The 22,160-nt window shown below is 44.2% G+C and overlaps 1 protein-coding gene across 1 annotated transcript; it reads right to left on the reverse strand.

The window, feature by feature from the left end:
- Positions 1–19,281: 19,281 nt before the first annotated feature.
- Positions 19,282–20,256, reverse strand: LOC119659835. The gene is made up of 3 exons (XM_038068131.1): positions 20,120–20,256; positions 19,847–20,046; positions 19,282–19,725 (listed from the first exon to the last, which is right to left on the reverse strand). Exons 1-3 carry the CDS (start codon positions 20,172–20,174, stop codon positions 19,318–19,320), a joined length of 663 nt encoding a protein of 220 aa, XP_037924059.1. The 5' UTR covers positions 20,175–20,256; the 3' UTR covers positions 19,282–19,317.
- Between the last annotated feature and the right edge of the window lie 1,904 nt (positions 20,257–22,160).

Genomic DNA, 22,160 nt, shown 5'->3' on the forward strand with positions numbered 1-22,160 from the left:
CCTAGTGAATCCGGGAGCGCAAATTGCGTGGAACCTTATCGTTCTTTAAATTTCGGTTAGTGATCGGTCAGTAAAGTCGTTGTTAGTATGTAAATGAAGAGTATGCGCCGAAAAATGTGTACTGCTCTAACCAGAGTCCTGAATTTTCTTGATGTGAGGTATCTTCGAAAGGATTACGGCGTGCTCGCACGAAATAATTTTTTTTTCGTTTAGAGCGGTCCTACTCCCGGCTATAAGTTCCTCATTCCCACCCGTTTTATATGTTTCCTTTACAACATAGTCCTAGGCTAAGGACTATCCTTCAAATTTGGATAGTCTGGATCCAAGGACTACATTCACTTTCACAGTGAAATAATAACTAATAAACATTTGTGAATAACGAAGGAGTAATAGTGATCTTTTCTTATTTTTTACAGCCCCAAGATGTGTCGAAATTGCATGTCGATACATGCGCTAATCACTTAGTTGACTATTTTGCGGGGGTATTTCGTGCTAAAGAGATCCTGAAAACATAACAACCCCCAGTAAATCCGGAAACGTGAATTGCATGGAACCTCATTGTCCTGTAAACTCCGGTTAGTTATCGGTCGGTGAAGTATTCTTCGCTAGTGTGTAAATGAAGTGTACGCGTCGACGTGTGTATTGCTTTAACCAGAGTCCTGAATTTTTTTGATGTGACTTGACTTTGCAAGGACTACAGTGTACTCGCGCGAAATAATCGTGCGGATTCCTTTTCAATCGTAATCCCGGCCATAATCTCCTAATTCTCGAAAAAATTTTCATTTTTCCTTTACAAAATGGTCCTAACCAATAACTGGCTATCCTTCAAATTTGGGTGGCCTGAGCCCAAGGACTGCATTTGTTGACGCGAATATTACTTCGCCAGGATAGTTATCAAAGTGTGTGAAATTTTGATCGTCGTGAATATCAAAACTTTTTCTAGTGCGATAAAAACAGAGTGCAGTGTAGACTCAATATGCAGAGGATCGCCGCAGTGTAACAAGGATTTTTTAGTCTCCAAAAAGCCGTGAGTACAAATTTTCGTTATTTGACTTGTTCTTTTGCTTTGTTTGATAGTTATTCATTTACTTGAACGAAAGGATTATTCGATGTATATTGTAAAAACCATAGTAATCCCTACATAGGTATAATAATACCCATTCATTGGACTGGGCGTCTGCTTTTCTTTTTTTTATTTTATGGATCGAGGTGGAAATCTTAGAAAGACGCTGCTGCGCCAGGTTGCAGCAGTGTGTGGTTTTCCTCCGACTTCAACATCTCTTCCACCAGGTTGGAGGGCTCGATGTCCGCCCCTAAGATGCTGTTCAACCTCCTTTTCTGCTGCAGAAATCTGGAACAATGGAACATAAGGTGCTCCGGGTCCTCGAGTGTAGCACCGCATTCAGGACAGTTGGGAGATTCGTCCAACTCGAAGCGATGCAAGTATAATACTTCCTATAGCCACCGTGTCCCGTAAGGAACTGTGTCAGGTGGTAATTCAATTCTCCGTACTTTCGGTTTACCCATTTCTCGATACACGGGATCAATGTATGGGTCCACCTGCCCTTGTCGGAGTTATCCCATCGTTGTTGCCACTTGCCACACAACTCTCTCCTGATGACTTTTCGGAAATCCGCATTCACCTCGGCTGGATTTGCCTTCCGTTTTTCGTAGAGCCAGTGTGCCTCGCTCGCTAGAAGATCTATAGGGATCATTCCTGCGATAACACACACTGCCTCCGTCGACGCCGTCGTAAATGCGCTGCACACCCTTAGCGCAATTGACCGGTATGCCGAACATATCTTCCTCCGGTTGACAGCGTGGTTCAACGCTCCCGCCCAGACAGGGGCCGCGTATAGCAGGATCGATCTCACCACTCCCGCGATGAGTAGCCTGCGACTATACTTTGGCCCTCCCACGTTAGGCATCATCCTTGCAAGGGATGAGCTGGCATTTGCTGCCTTCTCTCGCGCATAATCCAAGTGTCCCTTGAAACTCAGCTTGGCATCGATCATCACCCCCAGGTATTTGACAACCGATTTTGAGACGACCTCACGATTACCAACCTGGATGGTAACCGTGTTGTTCTTCCTACGGTTGGTAATGAGGACCGCCTCCGTCTTTTCGTCCGCCAGGTTCAGCTTGACCATTCGTAACCATGACTTGATGGTATGAATGGCTTCATTTGCATAAAGCTCCACGTCCTCGGGATGCTTTGCAATTGCAACTACCGCCAAGTCGTCCGCAAAACCAATCAGCTTTGTCTCCTTCGGCACGCGAAGGCCAAGCACTCCGTCGTACATTATGTTCCACAGCAGCGGTCCCAATACAGAACCTTGAGGCACACCTGCTGTCACAATGTACTCCTTCGGCCCGTCGTCCGTCTCGTACCAGAGAAGTCTGTCCGAAAAGTAACTCTCGATGAGCCGAGCCAAGTAGCTAGGAACACCCAGTTTGGCCAAAGCGCCCTTAATCCAGCCCCAGTTGGCTGAGTTGAAAGCATTTTTGACGTCCAGCGTCACCAGAGCACAGCATTTGCCCATGGCCATTGCATTTCGAGCCAATTACACGACCTTTGCTATTGCATCGACCGTAGAACGGGCTCACCGAAACCCATATTGCCGCTCTGAAAGACCACCCGCAAGCTCGATGAACGGGAGCAGCCTGTTGTATATCACCCTCTCCAACATCTTCCCCATGGTGTCTAAGAGACTATTAGCGATATGAAGAGGGCACGCCGGGTGGTTTTCGGGGCTTCGGTAGCAAGACCAGCTTCTGCCTCTTCCACTGGACGGGAAACACTCCTTCCGCCATGCACGATTCGAATGTTCTTGCGAACCACCTTGGTCTGGCCTTGACCGCCACCTTCAGAGCCCTGTTCGGAATTCCGTCCAATCCCGGAGCTTTGCTGTCCCCAATACGTCTGCAGATTTCCCAAAGTTCCTCTTCGGTAACATCAGGGATCGAGAAGACGTCCTGCTGAGCTGCCAGTTGGGGTTCTCTTTCGTCCTGCTTCTGCTGCGGGAAAAGAGTTGTAATTATTTGCAACAAGAGCTGTGGGCATGTCACCTGAGGTGATTTTCGCCCGCGGATCTTCTTCATTACAACTTGGTAGGCTGTACCCCACGGATTCGTATTAGCTTCCATGCAGAGCTTCTGCTAGCATTCCCGCTTGCTTCTCCGAATGGCCTTCTTAAGGTTGCTTCGCAGATCCCTGTATTCCTCCCCACGCTCCTGGTGCTCCGGCCTTCCCCTGGACGTCTTACCAACTAGGGAAACACTTATCATATATTGGCTTTTCAAAGATACTTCAAAACTAAACTGACTCTTAAGAGTCAAAGAATGGGCGTAAGCGCTAAGTCAATCTCACATATATCTTCAAAATAAACTATCTTGTCCCCTTAGATTAGTGGATGTCCTTCATTTTCATTAGAAAAAGGTGCCAATGTAGATACTTGGGACGCGCCTTGGTGATTCGGTGGACTTGATACCTGGATGCTGATTTCGAGTAGTCTTTGTTTCGCTGTCTGCGTAGTGGATATTGTTTTTCCAAGGCAGGTTAACACCGTTGTTGATGTTCAATGGTTTCGAAAGTGATCCATCTGTTCCTTCCTGGCCTCGTACATTAGTCATGGTCAGCCTTGTCAGTGTTATCAATTTTTTCGGGATACCGAATTCTCAGATGGCCGTGTATAGTTTTACCCTATGATAGGATACTATCATAGGCCAAGTTGATGAACAGGTGCTACAACTGATGGCCATAGTCTAACAGTTTTCCATCGCTCACTGCAGAAAGAAAGTCTGATTTGGTGCTGGTTTCCCTGGAGTGAAGACTCTTTGGTATGGTTGCTGATATTCTAGGCGTATGGGGCTATCAAGATAGCGGAGAATATCTTATTCATGGTACTCAGCAACGTGGTTGCTCTATAATTGTTTCGCAGTGTGACATTTCCCTTTTTATTTGTGGGACAGATAATTCCTCGTTGCCAATTGTCAGGCATTGATACGCTATCCCACTCCTTGAGCATAAAGTGATGAGCCGCTTGGTGTACTTGGTCTTCTCGGCTGTAATTCCACTACCTCCTGGCGACTTATGATTTCTAAGCCGAAGAGTTGGGCGGTTTGGCTCTTCAATGGTTGTTGGTGGCAGTATTTGCCCGTCGTCTTCATTTGGCGGGATCTCTAGCTTCCCGATGTTCTATTATAGTTATTGAGCAGTTCATCAACATACTTAAGCCGTCGCTCCGATACGCGCATTCGGTCGGAAATTAGACTTCCATTTTGGTCTCGCAGGAAAATCATCAAGGTGTATAAGGCTTCTTCCAGCTAATTTGTTGTTAAAACTTGAACTCTCTGTGCATTTCGAGGTCACAGACCTACCAGTTCTCCCAGACTTGTTTCGTTTGAGAAGTCCTTTCTCCACTCGATGAAGTTCGTAGTTGATCTCTGCGCGTGATCGCTCGACATGCAGCAGTCTTCTGTTTCGTTGCTAACCTAAATTTATCATCGACCCCGTTATTTCGACTCGAGCCTCAGACTGGATAAATATTACAACCTTCGGGGTATAAAAAGGCACACAGGGCTATTTCCTTTGTTTCTGGTTAGTTTGGGTTACAGAACGCGTCATTCACCGATCAATCAGTACAGGGCAGAACGTTCATTCCGATGTTTTCCTCTACAACCCTTGCTACTATTCCCAGTTCAAACGATGTCAGACAAATTGGTGCGAAAAATTTGGATTCAAAATGGTCCTTTTAGCCGACTCTCAAAAGAAAAAAAGTGCAGGTATATAAGGCCATGCTGTCCCTTATCACCATTAGGAGAAAACCTAAAATCCCACGCCTTTCAGAAATAGTGCCGGTTAAAGGTTTAAACAAAAGCATGACTGGGAATACCATTAAGTCAGTCTATAATGGTCAATTCTTCTACTTTTGACGAAGATAGGACGGCCTTCAAAGCGGCCAGAATTTGAAACACCGAGTCAGAGCCCGTCTTTTTCATGCCCTGTAGAGGACCTACCAAAGCTTTTTATTTTTCCGACATGGAGAAATTGACTCCCTGCACACTCATGAATGCAGGCAATGACCAATTTCTGCTCAGCGAAACTCATAGTCTTGTACAGTAAGAGCTTTGACCCTATGGGGAGACGTTTCGAGCGGAACAGTCCTTGTAAGCTGAAATAGGCTCTGTTGGCTGACAACAACCGTGCGCGGATTTAATCATCAAATTGTCAACGGTCTCAAAGTTGTATTCTCCTATCCTTATTCTTGTTCGTGTTTGTGTTTGACCAGTGTGGTTTGATGTTATTGGTTGATTCGTCTTCGGTGCTGACGTTGCCACCATATATTTTGTCTTGCCTTCATTGATGTGCAGCCCAAGATCTCGCGCCGCCTGCTCGATCTGGATGAAGGCAGTTTGTACATCTCGGGTCGTTCTTCCCATGATGTCGATATCGTCAGCATAGGCCAGTAGTTGGGTGGACTTGAAGAGGATCGTACCTCTTGCATTTACCTCAGCGTTACGGATCACTCTCTCGAGGGCCAGGTAAAAGAGGACGCATGATAGCGCATCCCCTTGTCGTAGACCGTTGTTGATGTCGAATGGTCTTGAGAGTGATCCTGCTGCTTTAATCTGGCCTCGCACATTGGTCAGGGTCTAGTCAGTCTTATTAATTTCGTCGGGATACCGAATTCGCTCATGGCCGTGTACAGTTTTACCCTGGCTATGCTATTATAGGCGGCTTTAAAGTCGATGAATAGATGGTGCAACTGTTGTCCATATTCCAGCAGTTTTTCCATTGCTTGCCGCAGAGAGAAAATCTGATCTGTTGCTGATTTGCCTGGAGTGAAGCCTCTTTGGTATGGGCCAATGATGTTCTGGGCGTATGGGGCTATCCGGCCTAGCAAGATAGTGGAGAATATCTTATAGATGGTACTCAGCAACGTTATACCTCTATAATTGCTGCACTGTGTGATATCTCCCTTTTTATGTATGAGACAGATAATGCCTAGTTGCCAATCGTCAGGCATTGATTCGCTGTCCCATACCTTTAGCAAAAGTTGATGAACCACTTGGTGTAATTGGTCGCCTCCATATTTAACCAATTCGGCTGTAATTCCATCGGCTCCTGGTGACTTATGATTTTTTAGCCACGGACTGTTTTTCCTAAACTTGGTGGTGGCAGTATTTGTCCGCCGTTTTCAGTTGGCGGGACCTCCAACTCGCCGATGTTCTGGTTATTCAGTATCTCCTCAAAGTACTCAACCCATCGCTCTAATATGCCCATTCTGTCGGAAATCAGATTTCCCTCTTTGTCTCGGCAGGATAAGCATCGAGGTGTATAAGGCTTCATCCTGCTGACTTGTTGGTAAAACTTCCGCGCCTGGTGCGGTTGCTCCCTGTACTTTTCGAGTTCGCAGGCTTGTTGGTTCTCCCAGGCTTCCTTTTTCCGTCTGTAAATTCGCTTCTCAGCTCGACGGAGTTCGTGATAAGTCTCTGCGCGTGCCCGCGTTCTTTGAGAATGCAACATACTCGGTATGCGGCATTCTTCCGTTCCGTCAAACCAGCCGTTCCGACTCTTTTTGCGGCTGGGGCCAAGTATGTTTATGTCCGTATCCATGATAACGTTCTTCAGGTGATTGTGAAGATCATTTGTTGATGCTTCATCTCCAGGTCCTCTGTTGACTGCGGTTATTGCGGCATCCACTTCCCTCTTATAGGTGTCGCGGAGGGCTGGCTGTTAAAATCCCCAAGTATGATTTTGATATCATATCTGGGACAGGCTTGGAGGGTTCGTTCTACTGCCTCGAAGAAGGTATCCTTCTCCGACTCTGCAGTCTCCTCTGTAGGGTCGTGAACGTTTATGAGGCTTATATTTCTAAACTTGCCTCGCAAGCGCAGAGTGCATAGCCGTTCGCTTATGTTTTCAAAGCCGATAACAGCAGGTTTCATTTTTTGGCTGACTAAGAAACCTACTCCGAGCACATGGTTTACTGGATGACCGTTATAATATATGGTGTAGTGGCCCTTCTCCAGGAAACCGGTCCCTGTCCATCGCATCTCTTGCAACGCTGTTATATCAGCCCTATATTGGGACAGGGTATCGGCTAGCTGCTCATCAGCTTCATCTCTGTACAGGGAGCGCACGTTCCATGAGAAAATGCGCAAATCGTTGTTCCTTTGTCGTTGCCGGGTCCGTCGTTTTAAAATCCGTCCTGTCCGAGGCTCTGTTGTGGCTTCGTAACAAGTTGTTTTCCGTGTAGGGTTGTCAGCCCTACCCAACCCCCAACCTGGAGGACCAGTTGGTACAATTTGTCCCGTTTTTAGGCGCGGGAGACTCGCCTTCATCCTTCTCCGTCTGCAGCTTTTCGTCAAGAAAGAGCTCCCAGCGGTCACCACGTGGAGGTGGGGATAGGGTTTGGTAGTAGAGCTGTTGGTGTTGGTTCAGCAGGCATTTCCCAGGTTTTATGCTCCATCGTGGGTACCAATCTACGTTTCGCCCAGGGACCTATACTACCCTTTGACCCCCCACGATGTAATGCTTTCTTTAAATTCCCTAGTTGAACCTCGGCGTTCCCCCTGATGAAGAATCAATGATACCTTCATTTCGTATACTCAACCCATGTGCACTATCTTCGCCCTGCGTTATTTTACTGAACCATTTGTTTCGCTGACGACTGTCTGGAGTTATCAATTGGGGTTAAATAAGGATTAGTGCAAACCAGCTACTTTGCCCTATGTGCCCGAGCCTATTTGAGGTCAATTCTCTCGACAATAAACACAAACCAACCAATTGAACCGAGCGTCATCTGGCAAAGCCACTAGTGAAAATGACCAAAGTACAAAACTAATATATTCATGGCGGATCACCTTAAAGTTTCATTTGAGCCCACGTACAATGCAATATGATCTCTGCAAGAAAATAAATAAAAGGTCCATTGTTTTGCGCGCGACCTTGGATCTCAAACAGCCTTCATGTCTCTGAAAAACGTTAATAAGTTGAGCATTGAGAAACATAAGATACTTGCCTTAATTAGCGGAATTGGTGGCATATCCGTAACAATCCTTCGGAAGATTGTATCCGTAAACTTTGCGCGGATCTTCTAATCCAATTTCAATCTACTCGTGGAGGCCTACTTAATGGACTCATTGACGACTTTACTTCCAAACGAATAATCGGTTGTCCATAAACCGAAGTGGACTTATAGCCTGTAGTTGGCGGATCCCGACTTCAACGTTAAATTAGGAATCGATCTAATCTTAGGAACGGAGGTCTTCGAAGAGACTATTGGACAAGTTTTGAGGAAGGGCGTTCTTAGCTCACTAAACGAAGCTAGACTGGATCTTGTCTGGAAAGCAGCTGCTTCGCAAAATGGCCCCACTATCCGGTTATCAAGATGAAGAGCTCCATCACAAAGTTTCGACAAGTATTGAACACCTCTGCAATAACGACAACCAAAACTTCTAGATGACTTTGCGCAAATCTTACTTGGATGGAGAAAGCATGGATTCGTGATCTTGTCTGATATGGAAAAGATGTTCGAGATGGTTGGGATCCAATCTTGCCATCGGGATTTTCAATGTGTGCTATACAGGCCATCGAAGGATATGACAGTTAGGAGTGTCCCTGCTATATTCCTGTCAATATTTATTGCAGCTTGCCGAGGAAGCGAGATTCCCACTTGCGGCAAAAAAAAATACGGACGGATTTTTATGTTGACAGTTTGCTAAGTAACGCAGGCACTAGACTAGAGGCAAGAATTCTCATGAGACAAATGTCGGACATGTTACGATCCGGTCGATTCAGCCTTCGCAAGTGGACTTCAAATGATCTCAGCCTTTTGAGCAATATTCCTGAGGAATTCAAGGAAGTTGGATTACATGGGTTTGTATAAGATTCCACAATTGCCGCTCATGGTCTGATATGGAGCCCTACGAATGACGATATGCTTAAAAACGATGAAGTTGGACCTATCAAGGAAGCTGACAAAGAGATGCCTGTTATTAGATATTGTACGGATTTTCGACTGCCTTCAATGGCTCGCACTGATCACTATTTCAGTCAAAATCTTGATGAAGAAAATTTGGCAGTCAGGAATCGGTTGGGATGAAACTCCTTCGGACGAGATTTTGACACAATGGAAACTTTTTGAGGTAGAGCTACCGGTCGTGTAATCTATCCGAATTCCCCAATGTATCCATTATTCCGAGGATCAGGATGATCTTCATGGATTTCATGATTTCATCAGCTTCTGAACGTAAATCAAACGAAGCCCCTACTCTAGGCTAAGACTATGATGAAGCCGCTGAAAGCAAAGGTGACCTTGCTGAAACTAGAACTGAATAGTGCTGTGCTGTTCGCCGAACAGATGCATTTGGTGAGGTCAGTGTTACGACTAGATGAGTATACTATGTACTGCTGATGACTACACAACTGCATTAGCGTGGATAGAGAAGTAGCTTTCACAACTGGAGTCCTACGTTGCAACCCGAGCTGCTAAGACACTTAAGCTCAGTGAGCAATCCTGGTTTTGGGGTTATATCAAATCAAAAGAGAATCCTGCTACCCACGCTTTGAGAGACAACCCCCCTACCGACTTGTTAAATCACCATTTCTGGTAACAGGCCCCGTTAAGACTTTTGGATGAACGAGCCTTCGAGAAAGTGGCCTGTTTGAGGGCATTGCCGCCTAAGGAAATCTGCCGGAGCGATACTTACATAACGTTTTCAAAGCTGTTAAGGGTCGTAACCTGCATGTCCCGTTTCATGACTCGTATGAAGGCGGCACGGAATACGAACAAAGTTGGCTTAAAATCATCCTGCGGTTACTGCACGTTAAGAAAGATTTTTCTCGTCATCCTTAGTGTCAAGTTTATCGTGAAGATCTTCTTTCCTTCCTGGTTGGGTTTTAGTAAATTTGGCAATTGGTTAGCGTTTTATCGTCCAAAAACTTGTGGAAGAGGCTTTTTTATGGACTTTAATTTGAACGTCGTCATTCCAAAGTCAAGTATCTGGATTGATCAAACGCCTACCGGGCTTGGTGACCCCGAAGGTTGCACATGGATAATGTTTTTAATTTAGTTCCACGATTCTTCTACATTCGTAATGGTTGGTAATCGCATAAGTGAGATCGTTCCTTTTTGCTTCTCAAAAAATTGCCGCCATTTAATTCGCGACGGGCCAGTGCGTTCCTTACGCTGTTTTATCGGTGGCTTGATTCGCAAGACGGCAATCAACGGCCGATGTTGGTCTGATAGGAAATTGTTTTATTTGCAGGGAGGGTAGGGAGGATATAGCTATTTTTCGTTTACTGTAAAGTGGAGGAAGATGAGACAATTAAAGGCATGGGTGCTTTCAAAGTAGACAATATGCTCGCCTCCTTGACTTCGCTTTCCAAACCTCTTTCCCCGATGCCCCTGTTGCGGTTTGCAGTGACTATTAAACCCGTCTGTAGTGACTACATAGTCATCATCAGGCATGTTATAGGTCTTTGCATCAAGAAGTCGCCAGAAGATATTGTTCTCGGCATTAGGTCCATCTGTCAGTGGTGCGTATGGATGTGAGCTTTCCTAGCCATTAAATCGTTCGAATTTTGTAATGGTATCACGGAAACCCTCTGCGATGACAAGGTCAACACCATATTGAGTGTGTGGGCTCCAATAATACAGAAGTTTATAGCTAATTTTACCGGGTTCGCGATCTATGCCGCCGTTTTTGACACCAGACTATCGGGTTTCTTGTAGTTTCTTGCGCCTTTTCCGAAAGGCTCTTGCGAGTTATTCAGCCTTTACAGTGAGTCAGTATTTAGCAAGCAGACACCTATTTGTTTTGCTTGGACTAGTACTAACTTACGTCCTGATACACTCCATGCATCAGGAACTTTTGCCCATTTCTTGGCAGTGTCGTCATGTGGAGACTTACCTCAATACAATCATTTTGTTTTTAACGACGGATGCGTTTGCTTGGTTTGCCTGTGGTAGCACCTGTTACCTAAAGAGATCAGGTAGAATTTAGCATATTGGAATAACTCCAACTATACATTATTTATCTTTTCCCCAGATTTCAGCATTTTACTTTTGTTTTACTGAGGATGCTATGAAATACGTTGCTTCAAAAGCTCCTTCTCTATTCCGTTTTGAAAGTGCACACGTACCAGGGGCCGAAGGAGACGGGAAACCATCTAGACAATTGTAGAGAATCATCATCATCATCAATGGCACAACAACCCGTATCCGGTCTAGGCCTGCCTTAATGAAGAACCCCATGCACCCGAGTTTTGCGCCGAGGTTTACCAATTCGATATCCCTAAAGACTGCATGGCGTCCTGACCTCCGCCATGGCTCTATCTCAGGGGGGGGTTTCTTCGCTTTCTTTTCCTACCATAGATATTGCCCCTTATAGACTTTCCGGCCTGGATCATTGTCATCCATACGGATTAGGTGACCCGCCCACCGCAAACTATTGAGCCGGATTTTAACCACAACCTGATGGTCATGGTATTGCTCATCCTTATGTAGGAGGCCAAACATTTTTCAGAGGATTCTTCTCTCGAACGCGGCCAAGAGTTCGCAGTTTCTCATTCTAGGAACCCAAGTCTTCGTGGAATATACGAAGACTGGCAAGATCATAATCTTGTACCGTAAGAGCTTCGACCTTATGGTGAGACGTTTCGAGTGGAACAGTTTTTGGAAGTTGAATTAGGCTCTGTTGACTGAGTTCTAGACTGATAGCTTTAAAAAATTCTACAAACTCAAACGACGCAGCATTTCATAGATCTGAGAGTTAAAAAAGCTCTTCCGCCATCTGCCATGAAATATCCTGTGAAACGACTTTGAAGCCAAATATTTTGCTACATAAAATCCTCCTTCGCCCATCTCCATACAATTTCCATATCCTTGATATCCTTTATACTTTTGGTCGTCACATTTATCGTTGCACGTATTATGCCGAAAACTTTTGAACCATCTGTGAGAACACTTGTCAACAAGGTAACCGGAAAAGATTATATCACTCTGGAAAACGTTATTACCACCCCCACCCTTATCATATATTTGCATTTCGTTTAGACTGAGCGTACCATCGTGCATGTGTTGACATACGTACAGATATATGTACGTCGGAGGGTATATAGGCACACTGAGGGTGATGATAAGGAAATGTTGATGGTGAAATGACACACGGTGTCATGGAGCTAATGATGGTAATAATATGGATAAATGTGAGGACCAAGAAGAGGTGAAGTCACTAAGTTTAGATATTTATCCTTTTGTGGTGATTGCAATTTGGGTTAGTTAAGACTAAGTGAGATGGAAAATTCTAAATATTTATGGAAGATTTGGGTTATGTCTGCAATGATGTATAATAAATGATAAAATGGTCTTTCCAGCTAAACAGGACATGGCAGATATCCCAGGGTCAATTAAGTAAGACTGAACCAAATAGTGTTAAGTAAGAACGAGTTCCGGGGAACTAAATGATCCACTTGATCATTAGAGAAATCCTAGCAAGATTCTCAAAAGCCGAAACTCTTCATGAGGGTGTGACCTAGAGAACCCTTTTTGTGCTTCTGTATCTTAACCTGTGTAAATTTAGATGCCCTTCAATTATAAGAATGGCTACTGGAATGTGGGACTGACTTGCAATGCAGAGAACAATCGCAATGACTTTATAGGTTGACTATAATCAGCCATAAGGGGTAGACACCACAATCTGTAGAGAGTAGCGCTTGCAGGCCTCTTTGCTTACCAGGTTCAGGATGATGAGTTGACTCCTTTGAATACTGTACCTGTTCACCCGTAATACTCCCTGTATATTTACAATAAATTCAGGTGCCTGATTGTGGTGGTATGATTGGCACTCCCACCAGACTAAATACTGAAGTTCATAAATTATCAAAGTAACAGCGGAAAAGTAACATCCTAATCGTACGCCCAGAAAACTGGGAACCCAAATGACGCAATCGAGAAATACCGGAAAGACGGATCACATTCCCGTCCGATGTGTCTGATTGCCTCCGATGATGGTGGGAAGTGGCGTGACACATAAAATTTATGGAGATACTCGTCTTGTTTGGTTGAGTTTCTACTAGTGAAAGGGGGTGAGTTGGTAGCACTCTCCGCGATCTTCCAACTACCAACATGTATAGTGTCCACTTAGCGGAGTTGTCTGGAGCTATCCGGCTTCTAGGCGGCTAGTATGCTTTATGTTGAACCGGGTTCCTTGCTTGAGATTCAGAAGAGTGTACTCCTGCTCTCCTGCTGCATGATTAAGAATTTCGCTGATATTTTTTTATTAATTTCGGCAAGCGTGAAACAATTCATGATGAAATGACAAAGCTTACTGGATATTTTGAGAGCTGAATGCCATTGACGTCTTTGACAGCTGTTGAAATGCAGCATTTGGGAAAACTATCATTGGGTAGTGATAATTATATGCCGGGGCAACTCAGGAAGTCTTCCTGTCAAAACCGATGCAAACCCTGCCAGCAATAATCGCTCTTCTCATCTGGGTTACCATCGATTATGGAACTCTGACTCTGTCATATTCCCACTTTGTACACCCATAGAATTTGCCTCGTACTGCAAATTTAATTCTCGCGAGCCGTGGCTAGCACTATCTAATCCGATGTGTATCCATTGCGTATTGCGAGTTTCCAGTTTGCACACAGATGACACGTTCTAGAGAAGATTCGACGGCTGCCTTTTGGCTGGTGTACACTATTTGTCCGGTGAAGCTAGTTTCAGACTGATTCATTACCCCTGGATATTCGATACTCGGCTTGGGGATGATCGAATATATAGCAACTATTATTTGACAGTGTTTTCTATCTATGGTTTATACTCCACGCCAGTCCAGGATCAGTCCAGGGAGGACTTCACCCTTGTCACTTTTTTGTTAGGTAGACTTCTATCGAGCTGCGACAATTACGAATAAGGCACTTGGAAACAAGAATTTATAGCCTTTTCTGGGACGGAAAGTACAAGCATCACATTCCACAGCCAAGCGCCAGTAATGAATCTTGTCGCACCCTCGCTATGGTGAAGTACTCTCTTGGGCGTTTATCTGTTCACCAAGTATCCAGCAACTACTATTTCTGCCAATTTCCTTTCAATTCGGCTCTAGTTAAAGAAATTAAACTCGTTTTTGGCATCCAAAGGCTGCCTAGAACAGCACATTCAAGAATTCACAGTAAGCCATCAACGCCGATATATAACTTAGTGGACGATTCGAAATATCATATATACTGCCGCTCCAAGAGGCCATTGCTGTTGATGGTGTGAAGTAGTCCACTCTAGATGACTGTCTCCGTCATCCTCTCAATATATTGGGTAGGTAATGTGTTTATTGAGTTCTGAGTCCCAACAATTACTTGTACTTCTTCACTGGACAGGAGTCATTCCTTCTTTTAACCACTTCTTGAAGGTGTTAGCGTATAAGCTAGCTCTAGTCTTCGCCGTCAGCTTCATGGCTTTCTTGGAAATGTCGTCTAAACCTGGGACATTATTGCTGTTGATCCTCCTAAATATATTTAGCAGTTGCTCTTGGACCTTAGACCATCGTTTGCATTTCGCTGTTTTGGTGCTGAGTAACATATCCGTCACCTACAGCGAGCTTTGCCTTTGCTGCCTGTAAGCCCAGCTTCAACGGTTTATGTTACTATTTTGGCAAAAGCTATTTGGAGCAGTTTTTTTTTGTATTTCGAATAGTCTAGTTTAGGTTGCCTCTTTTTCCGTTTTTGTTTGCCGGAAGACATAGAGTTTGCATGGTTGCGATTGCATTGGTAATTGGGTTACCTACTGGAGAGCATTCGTTCTTTTCGTAGCAGCATCGCATGGTTTCGCGATATATTCAGGACCTGGATGTCTTCTTTCATAGTCGTACTATTCTGAAAAATATTGATCTCGTATACGTGCTCCGAGTCCTCAGGTTTAGCGGCGCATATGAGACAGACGGTGCAAATATGCCATCCGACATAGAACTCCAAATTTTCATGCATTTGCTCGAACCATTTCTCATTACACGGGATCGGCGTATGGAGTCTCCCGTCCTTTTCAGTGTCATCCCATCTTGCTACAATCTGTTGTACAGATCCTCTCTAGTAGTTATCCAGAAGTCATCAATCCTCTCGGGCGAATTTAGTCCTCTTTTCTATTGGAGATGGTGGGCCTCATTTGCTAGAAGATCCAACGAGATCATACCCTTGATGGAATACACTATACGTGGCATACACCTTCAGCGCGATTGGCCGACACACCAAACTCGCTCATAGAAATATCTATGGTATCCAGACACTCGTTTATGTTTTTAATCCACCAGAAGATGTAAGAGTTTAGGTATGGTAGCCACACAGCAAAAGCAGTATGCTTCCATACGTAGTCTAGATCTAGATGACATTACAAGGAAGTCCAGATATCCCGGTTTTGTCCCGAGGTCCACCAGTTCGATATCCTTAAAAGCTGCCTGGCATCCTCGCCTATGCCATCGCTCCATCACAGGCAGGGTCTGCGACGTCTTCTTCCCCTGCTATAAAGATTTCCCCTATAGACTTTCTGGGGTGGATTATCCTTACAGATTACGGAATAAATGTCCTGCCCATCGTAATCTATTGAGCCGGATATTCTCTACATCTAGACGGCGGTTATATCGTTACTTGGGCTACGCAATCGATCCTTTAACCTCTCGTCTAAGTTTCTTCTGTCCCCGTATTCTTTGGTGACACACACGTTGTCCCATGTGATGCTATGTCTCTATGATGTGTCGTGTTATCATGGATTTCGTCGTCGTGATCTTCTTTTCTTATTCTTGGTCGTTTCCGATTCTCTCTCCTTCTCTCCCCAGCGTAGCGAAACCAACCTTTTCGTTTGTCGTATAAATATATTCAGCTGAATTCGTGCTTTAATTTGCAGTCCTTGAGGGATCCTGAGGAAAAATCCCATCTTCATTCCTATATAGATTTTAGGGAGCAGGCCTTAGGAATGTAGGTTATTCTCATATAGGCGGTTTCCCATTGCCACCCCTCTGGTTCTTTTGTAAAACTTCTCAGTCATGCATATCCCCGCAAGTTGCAAGATTATCCTCGTTTTTCTTTTCCACGTCGAATCGTCTATTTTCGTATAGGGGCCAAAAATTCCTCGATGAATTCCTCTCTTGATCGTGGCTAAAGGTTCACAATTTTTCTCGCTAAGAACCCAAATCTCCCAAGAGTACTGGCAAGATCTCTTGAGAGCTTGACTCTATGATGAGACGTTTCGATCGGAGCAGTTTTTCTATGTTGAAATTGGCTTTCTTGGCAGCTAATGACCGTGCATGGACTTCATCGTCATAGCTCTTATCGATTATGATTTTCGACCTTAGATAGAAAAAATTATCAACGGTCACAAAGTTGTAGTCTTTTATTGCTTTTATTTGGCCAGCGCCATTTGCTGCCTCTTTAGTCTTTTATGCTGACGTTGCCACCATATATTTCGTCTTGCCTTCATTAATGTACAGCCTAAGATCTCGCCCCGCTTACTCGATCTGGATGAAGGCAGTTTGTACATCTCTGGTTGTTCTTCACATGATGTCGATATTGTCAGTTCAGGCCAGTAGCTGGTAGAACTTAAAGAGGATGGTCCTTCTCAAATCGACCTCAGCATCAAGGATCACTTTTTCTAGTGCCAAGTTAAAAAGGATGGACGATAGGGCACCTCCTTGTTGTTGATGTCGGCTAGCCCAGCCAGTCTTATCAATTTCATTGGGATACTGAATTCTCCCATAGCTGTATACAGTTTTCCCTGGCTATGCTATCATAGGTGGCCTTGAAGTTAATGAAAAGATGGTGCAACTGATGTCCATATTCCAACAGTTTGTCCATCGCTTCCTGCAAAGCGAAAATCGGACCTATTGCCGATTTGGCTGGAGTGAAGCCTCTTTGATGTGGGCCAATTATGTTCTGAGCATATGTGGCTGTCCGACCTGGCTAGACAGCGGAGAATATCTTATAGATGGTACTCAGCAACGTGACACCTCTGTAATTGCTGCATTACATAATATCCTCCTTTCTGTGTATAGGACCGATAATGTCGCATTGTCGGTCGTCATGCATTGATTCGCTGTCCCACTCCTTCAACATAAGTTGATGAATTGCCTGGAATAATTGGCCATCTTCATATTTAACCAGTTCGGCTGTAATTCCATTACATTCCAATGAATTGCTGGAACTGTTTCTTCCATGTTTGGTGGTGGCAGCATTTGTCCTTCGTCTTCAGTTGGCAGGACCTCCAACTCGCCGATATTTTGCTTGTTGAGCAATTCATCAAAATACTCAACCAATCGCTCCAATATTCTCATTCGGTCGGAAATCAGATTTCCGTTTTTGTCTCGGCAGGATGAGCATTGAGGTCTACAAGGCTTCATCTTGCTGACTTGTTGGTAAAACTTGAGCGTCTCGTACTCTCTGTATTGCATTATAGACCTGATGTTTCTCTCAGGTCTCTGGGGTTCGGAGTTTGCAAATGCAACATTACTCGGTATGCGGCATTCTTCCGTTTCGTTGCTACCCTACATTCATTGTCAAACCAGCCGTTCCCACTCCTTTTGCGGCTGGGGCCAAGTATGCTTGTGGCCGTATCCATGATAACGTTCTTCATGTTATTGTGAAGATCATTTGTTGATGCTTCATCTCCAGGTCCTCTGTTGACTGCGGTTATTGCGGCATCCATTGTATGGCTTTAGTGTTCACTCTCACCTGATTGTCAGAGGGGATTCTAGATGGTATTGTTATTCGAGCTCGGAGCACCATGCCAACGAGATAGTGATCCGAGTCTATATTGGCCCCCCTATATGTTTTGACATTTATCAAGACTGAGAGGTAGCGGCGTTCAATCAGCATTTGGTCAATTTGGTTAAAAGTGGTCCTGTTTGAGGAGGCGCACGTATGTTTGTAGACCGCTTTCCGCGCAAACCAGGTACTTTCAATAACCATTTCGTGCGATATTGCTAAGTAAATATTCCGCAGTTCGTTATCATTGGTTTCCCTATGTAGCCGACATATCGAAAGAATACGGGCTGCGTGCCTACTTAATTGTTGAAATCTCCAAGTATGATTTTGATGTCATGCTTGGGACAGACTTCGAGGGTCCGTTTAATTGCTTCGTAGAAGGTATCCTTCTCCGATTGTGCAGTGTCCTCTGTATGGGCGTGAACGTCTATGAGGCTCATATTTCTAAATTTCCCTTGCAAACGCAGAGTACATAGCATTTCGCTTATATTTTCAAAGCTGATAATAGCAGGTTTCATTTTTTGGTCGACTACGAAACCTACTCCGAGCACATGGTTTACTGGATCGCTGCTATAATATATGGTGTAGTGTCTCTTCTGCAGGAAACTAGTCCCTATCCAATGCTTCTCTTGCAATGCTGTTACATCAGTTTTATATTGGGACAGGGTATCGCCTAGGTGCTCAGCAGTATTCGATCTGTACAGGGAGCGCACGTTCCATGAGAAAATGCGCAAAACGTTATTCCTTTGTCGTTACTAGGTTCGTCGTTGTAAAGTCCATCCTTTGCAAGGCTCCTTGCGTGGCTTCGTAACGTCGGTTTTCCGTAAGGGGTTTCCGGCCCTACCAGTTGGTACAATTTGTCCTGTTTTTAGGCGTGACTCGCCTTCGTCCTTCTCCGTCTGCAGTTTTTCATTAAGGACGAACTCCCAGCGATCACCACATGGAGGTGGAGATAGGGTTTGGTAGAGCTGTTGGTGTTTCAGCAGGCGTTTGTCAGGTTTTATGCCCCACCGTGGCTGCCTACGTTTCACCCTGGGACCTATACTACTCTTTGATGGATAGAGTAAGGTGGTGAAGACGTAAATCAACTTCTGCTACTGTTTCAAAATGTGGAAGATGACCATCACGATCGGCCGAGAGCAGCAAGCTTTGGTTAACTCTTGTCTCCTATTCATTTTTAGATTCACGGCTATGCTCAGCAATTATTTGTGGGCAAGTTGATTAGAAAGACAAAATGGCAGTAGATAGGTTAGATACCTAGAAAAACAACTATCTTTTGCCGGATGCATTACGCAGTAGATCCTACTTTGCTGGCAGTGCTGCACCTTACTACTTATGATACCGAGAAGAATTCGCTGCACATTATAACTACCTACGGCTTGTTGATTACCTCATGAACCTGATTAATTAAGTTCTTACCCTACAAGGATACCTACGAGAAATAAAACTTGTACAGTCCTGGAGAATGGCAAACTTTTTCTATAGTAGAAGCTTTTTGCACACAAAATTTTGCGATCTTTTGTGCTATCATCGATCATTTATTCATTATAATCACAATCTTATTTCACATGCCTAAATTTAAGATACTCAATCAATCCTGAATCTTGCCTTTCAGAGCTGGTGGGTTCTGTTTCTTTGGTCGTACTTTCTTTAGTCGTACTTTCTTCGGTCGTACTTTCTTCAGTTGTACTTTCTTTAGTCGTACTTTCTTCAGTCGACTCCGTCTTGTCTGTCGTGGTACTAGTAGGCGTGGCTGACGTATTCTCCGTCGTAGTAATTGCAGGGGTCGTTTCTATGTTACATGCGTGTAATATGGATGAGATTGTCTTGGGAATTTTCACTAGACGATCCCGCAGTTTACAAAATGCATCTGAAAATGAATTTTTTCGAGCATTAAGAGTGTTCCTCGGATCCTGGCCAAAGCGATCTACTTTCTTCTGCATCCGGTTGAAAGCGGGATAGAACTCCTTCAAAAAGAAGAAAAATAAGGGTTGATTTAGATTCTTTTTTGAGAAAATAATGTATAAAAACTGTATCTTTTAATTGAGATGCAGGAAAGCTTTGATAAGCTTTCTTTTCCCAACTTACTTGTTCAAATTTTATAATCGCTTCCTGTCTTTGGGGCTCTGGTAACGCAGCAACCGCATTAGCTTTTGCCGTATATTTAGAAGAAAACTTCTCGATCTCTTTCTTGAGTTTACGATAGGTCGCTTGCCAATTTCCACCCTTCGTATGTTCAGGGGTTTGCAATTTACTACCGATGTGGTCACCATATGTCCTGCAATTAACTATATTTTTTTTCAATAAAATATTTGTTGTTAATAAACCAAAACTAAACATTTACAAAATAATTGGACCTACCATCGGTTCCAACCCAAATTATCAAAACGGATGCAGCTAAGATTACTTTGTTCATTTCGAAATGAATCTTTCCACAACAGAAGGTTCAATATTTGGCCCCACTCACACGATTCACTGATTCCCAAGTAGGTTTCCAGAGCTTCAGGAAGATAGAGGTAAATGCAATCTATTTATAGTGGGAAAATAGGCGCCTTTTGTATATGGAAAAGCGTTAACGAGCATTTTCTTCATTTTTACTTAAGATAAAAGTGACTGATTTATGTAAGAGGAATGTGCTGCTATATCGCGCGCGTATCAACATATGTTAACAATGCAATTGTTGCGATGTTGCGTTCTTGCACTTGCACGTGTAGCCGGAAAACTATTGACTATGGACGCATAGGTAACACGCTGTTCACTTATGCAGTTGGTTTAATTTATTTGAGGCGCTCGTGGAGTTCTCCAAAATAGTTGTTAGTTTGCCGTAATGGCTTTGGTATTTTCCAATAGATTAGTTCAATGGACAGAATTCCTTGTACCAACGTGTGATTTAGTTTCCTGAATTCCACTTAAATTTAATTAATACTTAATTACGATGGAGCATGTAGTTTGGTTTATCTTACCAAAGAAGAAAACAAGTAAAAATTCCAAGAACCAAATCGATTATCTTATTAGTACTGATATCATCTGAATGGGAGGAACTCCGCCATGCTATTAGCATAGTATGCTGGTCCCAAGCCCAGGTAAAGGAGGAGGGTTTGAGGCAACGTACTCTGTACTATCCTCAGTAAAACAAAAATAAAATGCTGAGATCAGGGAAAGAGATAAATAGAGTATAGTTGGAGCTATTCCACTATGCTAAATTCTACCTGATCTCTCTTGGTGCCAGCTCCCGCGACAGGTCGACCGAGAAAATGCATAGAATGTCGTTACAAATATGATGATCGGATTGAGTCACAAGCCTCGGAGAAATGCTAGGGCGTCCACCTCAGTCGACGCGGCAGGACGGGCCCCGGTCCTGTCGAGAAATGGGCAAGGGTTCTTGACGCATGGACGGCGTCAGGACGTAAGCAAGTTAGTCCGCACACAACGAACAAAACAAATACGTGTCTGCACGCTAAATGTTGGTGCCCTAACTGGAAAGAGCCCTTCGGAAAAGGTGCGTTGACATCTGCGCTCTGCAAGAAACCCGATGGTCTGGTGCCAAAAGCTGCGACATTGAATGCGAACGCGGTAAAAATGGCTACAAACTTCTCTATTTTGGTAACCCACACACTCAATATGGTGTTGGAATTGCCATCTCAGAGGGTTTCCGTGATGCCATTAAAGAAGTCGAACGATTTGATGATCGGCTGATGAAGCTCACCATTATATCAGCTGATCGCATTATTCACTTCTTTATCGCCTATGCAGACAGGTCGACCTGATGCCGAGAAAGATGCCTTCTGGCAACTTCTCGATGAAAAGACTTGTCACGTGCCCGCTGACGATTACATAATCATTGCCGGCGACCTTAATGGTCATGTGGGTGAAAAGGCAGACGGTAACAGGTGCCATGGGGGAAAGGGGTTCGGAGCGCGCAATGAAGGTGGCGAACGTATAATCGATTTTGCGGACACCCATGACCTTGTATTATACTTATGAATACATGGTTCATCAAACGATTGTCTCACCTTCCCACATTTTATAGTGGGAACAATAAAACGCAAATCGACTATATTCTCATAAGACGCCAACATTTTACCACTGTCACTGATTGCAAAGTCGTTCCCTATGAGACCATCGCACCTCAACATCGGTCGTTAATTGCCGTCCTGCGAATTAAGCCACCGATAAAACAGCGTGAGGAACGCACTGGCCCGCCGCTCATTAAATGGTGGCGATTTATTGAGAAGAAGGAAGAAACGGTCTCACTCATACGATTGCCAACCATTACGAATGTGGAAGAATCATGGAACCAAATGAAAGACACGATCCACAAAGCGGCCTCTGCAACCCTCGGGGTCACCAAGCCGGGTAAGCGGTACATCAACCGAGATACTTGGCTTTGGAATGATGATGT

Source organism: Hermetia illucens, chromosome 6 (assembly GCF_905115235.1).
Source record: "Hermetia illucens chromosome 6, iHerIll2.2.curated.20191125, whole genome shotgun sequence".
Taxonomy (NCBI): Eukaryota; Metazoa; Arthropoda; class Insecta; order Diptera; family Stratiomyidae; genus Hermetia; species Hermetia illucens.